Genomic DNA, 9,034 nt, shown 5'->3' on the forward strand with positions numbered 1-9,034 from the left:
ATATTGTTTTTTTATCTATTTATTTGGAGATCAAAACAATTCCTGGAGGATTAAATTAATAAAAAAATTTGACATTTTCAAAAAATATAAATATATTATTATTAAGAAAATGCCATACAACAATTATAGTTAATTTTGTTTTCTCTTGCAAGAAAAATTAATTGAGACAATTGTAAAGAATTAAAATCATATTTCTCGATCAATGATTAGATTGAAATCAATTGATAAAATTCAGATTATTTTATAATTATTTTTATCTTGAATAATTATATTATTAGAAAATTATTCTTCATTTCTTTGTTCAGGTAACCCAGCCATGCACAGATATGATATACTATTGTCTTTGGCACGGGATTTCGACCGAATGTGAAAGGATTTTTAATCCTACTATGACTGACGAGGGTATTTGTTGCAATTTTAACTCAGTAGCAAGAAAACATCTCTTCTATAATCCGTGAGTAATCAAATTGACGTAATTGTGAAATAGAAATATACTCTATGACCGAAAATTTCTGCTAAAATTTTATTTCTACTGTTTTAGACTCGACTGGTCTGATCTGAATATAACGTATCCATCTGAAAGTGTTGATTGGAATGCTGAAAAGGGATACGACGCGAGTATGTCGCCGGATGTTATACCATGGCGACCATACGGTGCTGGGTTAACTTATGGCTTGACTTTGGCTCTTGATGTTGATATTGACGAATATTATTGCTCGTCAACCGCCGGTGCAGGCTTTAAAGTGCGTCTTACGCTACGAAAACTCTTCTTTTTATTTTATCCGTTAAATGAGATTATTAAAGGAAGATTTTGGAAACAATCCACCATTAGAAAAATAGTTAACGAATCTTCTTTTCTCTTGTTAAAATTCAAGTTTGTAAATTCTCAGATTGGTGCTATAGAATATGTTTTTTACAATGCAATGTCGTTCTCCAATGATGATGTTAAATAACATGGTTATGATTCTGCAGATGTTACTCCATAATCCCGTAGAGACACCGAAAATCGCTGATTTCTCATTCTCAATCACACCGGGTGAAGAGACTCGGATAATCATAAGACCACGGATATCGTACGCCAATCCATCAATAATTTCTATAGCGCAGAAGAAACGGAAATGCTTTTTTATGTCTGAAAGAAAACTGCGCTACTACCGGACATACACACAGAGGAATTGCATTCTGGAGTGCGAGGCAAATTATACAAAAAAGCTCTGCAACTGTGTGCAGTATTACATGCCAAGTAATTATCATTAACAAATTTGATTATTATGATTATTATGATTGATTATTTTCAATACATTAATCAAGTATCTAAATTCATTTCTGAATTACATTTCTTAGATTAATGCAGCTAACAAATACACCTAACAGCTAATAAATACATAAATTATTAAAGAAAAATTATTTTGAGAAATATTGAGTTCAAAATTGCAAAAGAAATATCTCGAACTTGTAATTTGATGATTTTTCGCATTCTTGAATCCTTAGTACACATGATTGAGTCATTCTTGTTCTGCATTTTTTTTCTTCGAAAAAGTAGGCGCATAAGTAATTATAATACTTATATATCATTTTAAAATATACAATAACTTATAAATACTTTCTAAAGATGTTAAAGTATATGTAAGAATCAATTAATTTTTGTATATTTGTTAAAGTGATAAAAATTAATCAGAGAATCATGTGTAAAAGTCATCATCGAAAAATCATCGTATGTATTATACTAAGAGTTTAAATGTTATCATATGTATGCTAATAGGTTAATTTTAAATAAAATTGTAACTTGTTCTCGTAAGCTTTATAAGAATTTGATGATTAAAATACTTATAATCTTATGCAGTATTTTTACTGCATTTTAATCATAGATAGCTTCTTGTAAGATTTACGAGAAATCGTAGATTTACGAATAATTGTAACATCTTACAATATGCATAGAATTACAATTCTAGCTATAAATTTTTATATAAGTCTTACGAGAACAAGGATACATGACAGACAATAGTTTTAACGTTATTCTTGTCCTCAGGATGTGGAAAATCTATTCGTTCTTAAATTGTACGATCAAAATATTTCTTTCGCAATATTTTTAAACTCAAATTTCTTAAAATAATTTTTCTTTTATTATTTATAATATATTAACCTATTAAGGACCAAGACAAATTTTTTTTCTCAAAATTTAAAATTAATGGCAAGCTACTATGCCCTTAAGAAGCCTACTTGCCAAAAATTTTCACCCTGGGATTGTTTACGCGAAGGGAAGGAGGATAATCGATTTTGCAAGCATTGATTCAAATTTGGTCCGAAAGTTGACTTATTTTTTTTGGTCAAAAAATCGATCAGTGGTCCTTAATGGATTAAGATTGTTCAATTAGCGATGGTAGAGTAATGAAAAACTAAAATAGATTTTTTGGAATCTCTGATTCAAATACTTTTTTTGTCTATCTACTAGAGCAATATTATTTGTAGAATCATCAAATACGCCGATCTGCGGCAAAAAAGACGAACCATGCGCTAAACGTGCTAGACAAGATATGGAAATCAAACTCTACGATGAGGTTTTGAATAATATTACGATGTGAGTTCCCTCAGAATTACATCTTTTTCTAGAAGATCATTCAAATTTTTCTTTTCTCGCAGACCAAGCTGCAATTGCTGGCCAGCCTGCTTCGAGATTAATTACAGGATAGAACTTTCGCAGAACAAACTGGTGCAGACCTTCCAAACCAACAAACAATATGTGAAGAAGAACATAGATTATTTCACGTAATTAAAACTTAATACGCGCGATTTATCGCGGCAGTATTCGTTCGCACATAAAAGATGCAACAGGTTGACATTTAGATTCCAGGGATATAAGATGTCCGGAAAAAAAAACATTTAAATAGATTTTATCTTTCATAAATTTTCATGTTCAAATTTAAATTCAAATATAAATTCAATGCACATTTATGCAAATTACGATAATGTCTCTGTTTTCCTTAACAAAACTCAAATATAAGTGAGTGGAAAATTTATCGTTGAATTAAGATTTATTTGGACATCCTGTGCATTATCCGTATTGCGTCCGATTCACAAGCATATTTATAGAAGTTTTCATAATAAATTTCAATATTTCATTTCTCTTCTTTCTCGCGTAATTTATAATATTTTTTTAATCCAATTTTTTAAATGCAATTTTAAACGTAGGGAAAACGTGGCGGTGGTTCACTTATTTTTCGTGGACTCTCAATTCACGAAATACATGAAAAGTGAGCTCTTCGGATTCATCGAATTTCTATGTAGGTATCTTTCATTCTACAAGTTATTATTTAGAAAAAAATATTACAAAATCAGGAATTTCAATTTATAGCGAGTACGGGAGGCTTGCTGGGTCTCTTCATGGGCTTCAGCTTTTTATCGTTCATGGAAATACTGTACTTCTCGACTATGCGGGTGTGGTGCCGATTCAACAATCGTCGAGAAATGCAGAGACCCAACGTGCTCCAGACACATCCGTTAGATAACAAGAAAGTGATCTATCCATTCATCAATTGAATTACACGCAGATGCCACTAATATAAATAGCAACCTAGTGGGTGAAGATCAGGCGACATATTGAATGTAACGGAATATCGATGACTCGACTGACAGAACTTACAAAGTTATTAATTATACTGTTCTTTTTAACTGAACTTCTCGTATCGTTCATCTTTTCTTTCTTCAAGATAGAGAAAAAAAGAGGCAAGATAAATCGTATAAGTTCAGCTGAAAAAAATTTTATAGATCTTATATAATTTCTCGTTGGTATTCGTGATATTCAACGTCAGAATAACGATTTTCCGAATTAGTAATTCTGATTCCAGAATAACAATTTTTCAAATTAATAATTTGAAAATTATTAATTAGAATTAATTTAATCTTTAGAATAATAATGAAATTGTAATTATGTGTGCTTGTAAAGATAAATCCATTTTTAGATTTAAAATATTTCAATAAAAAAAATTATGGTATGGAATATTACACACTTGCCCTCCTCTCTCTCTCTCTCTCTCTCTCTCTCTCTCTCTCTCTCTCTCTGTACATTTTTTATTTCTATGAACTTAGAAAGCTTTCCCGAGAACAGTATTAAAGTCTTCTTTCTCTCTCTTTCTTTCTTGTTAAAAAGTTTCTCGTCGGTCTCATATTAAATAAATATCTTCCTTTATAAGCGCGTCTTACGATTATTTATTGCCTATAACATTATTGATGCGTACGTCAAAATTATATCAATGACCGACGTAATGATCGACAGGTGAAACTTTCAAGGTTTCGGAACACGGAGAAACGCGTTTCATGCGAGGACAAACGTGCTGTCACTGTCGCGAACAGAGAATGAGTAGGAATCATTTTCGCGTGCCGAGAGCATAGGAATCACATCTCATTCAAGTACCATTCCGGCGTCATACGTGGGTCAACAAATCGCAAGACGACGTGACGTGCGTCTCGTCTAAGAGACCGAACTTGGACCTCGCTGTCGATTTGCAATCACGGCTGACACTGTCAACTGCTGTCAACTCGAGATACGTCAGATCAGCCTCGAACATTTTAGATCCGAGAAGTCGCGCGACATATCAAGAAATACTCCGTCTCGAAGTATTTCCGAGCTATATCACCTCCGTCTTACAGTTACCTTTGCTTTGTTTGCTGCCATTCAAAATCTTGCGATTCTTGGCGATGATTGGGCGAACAGCATCGCGACACACTGAAAATTCCAAGTAATTCCAAGTGAGACACTACGATGCGAAACTTCGTCCAACTTCGTCGTGTAAGTCGAAGCACGACGTTATACCAATAATTGTGACGACGCCATAATGCTCAAGCCGACGGCGCACGCAACCAGCGGGCGGGATGACCAATCGCAACCCAATAGTTTGAAAGTCGCCGCCTGACGTTCTCAACAGCAATTGGACAATTCGATCGCTGTTCACGAATCCTGCTGCTTACTTCACATACCCGGTACACGCGCACCAAGCTTTGCGGCCAATCGACTGTCGCGGAAATGGAAAAAAAATACGAAATTTAGAACAAACTCCTTGAGAGCCGATATATATATGATATATTATAAATGATTATAAATGATAAATTAATGTCCATTTTTATCAATTTAAATTAATTTTAATCTCGGTTTAACTTATTACTTTATTTTTTTCAGTTCTAAGGTCCGATTGCATCAACGTACTTTAACTTTAAGCAAGACTTAAAACTCTCAGTTTCTCTCTTTAAAGCCGAAAGAGAGGAAGAGATAGAGAACTTTAAGCTTCGCTTAAAATCAAAGTAACGTTGGTGCAACCGGGCTTGAGAATTAGAAAAGGTAAAGAATAAATAAAATTGAGACTTAAAATTAATACATTGATAAAAATAAATGTAAATATTTACTTTTATTAATAAATATTATACTAATTTAATTCAATCTCCGTTTGATTTATTTTCTATTTTTTCTGGTTCTAAGAATTAGAAAAAGCTAAGACAATAATAAATCGAGATTAAAATTAATAGATATTGATAAAAACCTAGTAAACGAGAATGGATTGAAATAGATTCAGATTTTCATAAGTACGCATCTGTAAACATTGAAATGAATCCTTTTCAATCTCAATGCATTTTTATTTATTTATAGAAATTGCATAAAGCACTACCATTTAATTCTAATTTCTAATATGCATATTTACTCTTTATCTTTTAAATTCATTTTTTAATTTTTTAAATTTTTAGAAAGATAAAAAGAAAGATAAAAAGTATAAAGCCCAAGCAAAACAATTTAAGTTATGATAACATGGCAAAACGAATTAAAATGAATCGGAAATAATTGAAAAATGAACTTTTAATGATTATTTTGGAGTCATTTTAACATCATTTTGATATCATAATGACTTGTTGTGTTGCTTGGGTAAGATAAGAATTAAGTCCGTTCTTTTGTTATATCCCAGGAAAACTCCTTGAACTGAATTTTTTGCGCTGTTCGTTTTTTTCTCTCAAATATGAAAAGAGAAGAACAATGAACTGTGCAAGATATTCAGGCCTAAGGTATGAAAAAAAAAACAGACTTTTAACGTAGGCTGCATTTAGAAATTTTAGGAGCATTCAGGAATTATTTCATTCTTGTTTAACAAATAGTTAAACAACAATATAAAATAATACTTGGTGTAATCCGGTGAAGTTTCTGAATGCAGTTCTACATTGATAGAAATATGGACATGTAAGTAATTTCTATCAAATTTCGATTAATTTAATCGGTAATTAATTTAATTGCAAGTAAAATCGCTTATAGCAAAATTTCTATGTATATTATGTATATATATAATTTTGACTTCTATGTAATTATAATTTCTAACTATACAAATTATGTAGTTTCTTCCATTAAGCTTCCATTAAACTTCATCAGAATTTACAAAAAAGTCAGTAGAATTATTTACAGCAGTTTCTAATTACATAAACTATTGGCAATTTTTATCAGGTAAATGTCTATATTTTATTAATGTAAATAAAATTATTAATTTTCTATTGTTTGACAAGTAACAAAAAAGAAATTCAATTAGGAACGAAAAATTGTAGTTAAAAATTCTTACTGTAAGCAAGTTCTACCGATTTGAATCAATCATCAACTAAATTAATAGTATAATTGAAATCGCCCTTACATGTGAACTTGAATAAATTAAAAATCGGCAAGATACGAGAAGCCATTAACAAGTATCGATTATGGCTTTTTGCAATGATAAATCTTGTTTTTACATTTGAACTGTTATTGGCACTTTATTAAAAACTTAATTAATATATTGGATTTCTGAGAAAAATTATTGTAAAAAATGGATGGAGAATATACAAAGTAAATCGAATGATCCAGTGATATAAAAATTTAGAAAAGAAATTAAGTAATATAAATATTTTGAAAGAAATTACGAAAAAAGTATTTCACTTTCGATTGTAACGAAGATTATATTGTCGAAACTGTGGCGTTAAAAACAAAAAAAAAATACTATTCAAAGTAATGACTTTCTTCACGTTTTCCATATTAGGAAGATATCAAGCAAGGAATTAGGGGAAATATTCTATATAACTTTAAAGACATCCAATCCAATTACGAGAAAATCGATCACGTAAAAAAACTGATATTCGTAATTTGTAATTTCATAAAAGTTGCGTGGAACTTTTATAAAAATCGGGTTTGGTAACGAAATGATAAGTTTATAAATGGTTATTGTGGCCTTTCGGAATTCTACAAAGTTTTATCTCTCCATATAATCAATGTATAAAATAACACGTATGTCTCTTTCTTGGCACGCACCCGCACGCACGCACGCACGCATCCACACGACGAAAATAAAGGTCACCCAGAGCCTTGAAAAATGAAAATGTCCGTATTCGGACATCATTTTATTATTATCACCTAAAGTCTGATATAATCATGCGCTAGTTTCCTTTATTCGTACGGCTTGCACGTTACCTAAGCGATAGTCAAGTATGATACACGTTACATTCAAAATTATCGTTCTAAGTATATTGACAGTAGACTAATCTAAAAGTGACGTCTTTTTTACGACTTCTTTTTCCTCCCTTCTTTCCTCTTGTATGTAAAATAGCATGTATATTAACAAATTGTCGGGAACGGTCATTTCATTTCACATAATTCGCAGCGGACTCTCTGTTATCCAGAATTTTTACTCGGCCTATTTTCAGACGTAAAACATTTATTAATTATTTAGACGAATAAAAGATTCTACAACTTTCAAAAAATATAAGAGTTATCTTAAAAAACATCCTAATCATCTAGAGTTTCTTCAAAAATATTCTAATAAAATTAATTTCTCTAAATTCAATTTACTTTCTAAATATTTTTTAGACACCTGAAAAGGATCTCGCACTAATCATTTGGAAAAAGTGGTTTTAGTCAAATTGAAACTATATTTTATATAAAAATATTAAATACAGTTGCTAATAAAATGAATAATTTAGTACAAATTTTTTAATAAAAAATAATAATTTTCAAATGATGATACAACAAAAATTTGTCCATTTTTGTATGTGGTTGTGCTTATACAAAACTTTTGAATAGCATCTCATCTACAAAATATCATAATTTCATCCAATTTGACTGAAGTCACTTTTTCCACATAATTAATTTTTCGCTACTAAACATTCATCATAAATATTGCATTATCTTTTGTTTATTTATTTCAACCATATTCCGAACAAAAGAGAGTCTACTTTCCGATTGCACTCGCAAGCGCGATAAGTGAAACCACTGATGACAAAGAAATGACTCCTTTCATCTGAGACTTGAGAAATTATGAGTGGTCGAAGAAAGAAACAGAAACAGAGAAAGAGAGTGATAATGAGAGGATGACTCTTAACTTACATTAAAATAACGCATTATAGATATATATCTCTTCGCGTACATTATTGTCTTACGCGATACAAAGTAATCGGATTAAAAGCTTGAGTAGAAGGTGGGGAAGGTTAAAAAGAAGACGTTGGTATCCAGTATTCCCGTAAAACTAACGATAGAAAGTACCGACACAGGGTAGTCGTAGCGATGGCATTCTAACAATACGTATCCTTTTTTCACTTTACTTTGTGAGAATATGTAGATATCGCGACAGTCCTTCTCCTTTCTTCCTTTTTACAATTATCAAAATGTTCCTTGGAGGAGAGTGAGTGAAGCTAAACCCACACGTGTCGTCGTATATGCGTGATAAACGTATCGATTAGCAAACTTCTCCTCCGAAGGCTCTTTAGTCTTCATTACGTTACGAGAGGCCGTTTAATCCTAATTTACATTTTCGTCACTCAGCGGATAACAATATCCACAGTACTTGGTATCAGAATATCGCCTTTACAATCGTTACGCTTATTCGTACGACATATGAAGAACAGATAATTTATTAGGAACGTGTTTTATTATAAAAAAATCACTACTATAACTATCGTTATAGATAAGGTATATCTATCTAGGTATATAGTAAATTAAATCAGGGAGGCGTGGCAAATCAATCCGCACATGGTGTGACCTCCTTCA

The 9,034-nt window shown here is 31.3% G+C and overlaps 2 protein-coding genes across 2 annotated transcripts in view; one reads left to right on the forward strand and one right to left on the reverse strand.

Moving 5' to 3' along the window:
* The window catches only part of LOC108687403 (pickpocket protein 28-like), a 7,487-nt gene extending 3,899 nt beyond the window's left edge, over positions 1–3,588 (forward strand). The window contains exons 6-12 of the mRNA XM_018193154.1: positions 306–454; positions 542–743; positions 973–1,243; positions 2,470–2,578; positions 2,641–2,766; positions 3,190–3,281; positions 3,353–3,588. Coding sequence (XP_018048643.1) covers positions 306–454; positions 542–743; positions 973–1,243; positions 2,470–2,578; positions 2,641–2,766; positions 3,190–3,281; positions 3,353–3,537 — 1,134 coding nt within the window. The 3' untranslated portion in view covers positions 3,538–3,588. The remainder of the gene's footprint in view (positions 1–305; positions 455–541; positions 744–972; positions 1,244–2,469; positions 2,579–2,640; positions 2,767–3,189; positions 3,282–3,352) is intronic.
* The window catches only part of LOC108687402, a 20,699-nt gene extending 15,718 nt beyond the window's left edge, over positions 1–4,981 (reverse strand). Inside the window, exon 1 of the mRNA XM_018193153.1 lies at positions 4,652–4,981. The gene's annotated coding sequence lies outside the window, so the exon portion shown is untranslated. The remainder of the gene's footprint in view (positions 1–4,651) is intronic.
* Between the last annotated feature and the right edge of the window lie 4,053 nt (positions 4,982–9,034).

This window comes from Atta colombica, unplaced genomic scaffold (assembly GCF_001594045.1).
Source record: "Atta colombica isolate Treedump-2 unplaced genomic scaffold, Acol1.0 scaffold205, whole genome shotgun sequence".
Classification (NCBI taxonomy): domain Eukaryota; kingdom Metazoa; phylum Arthropoda; class Insecta; order Hymenoptera; family Formicidae; genus Atta; species Atta colombica.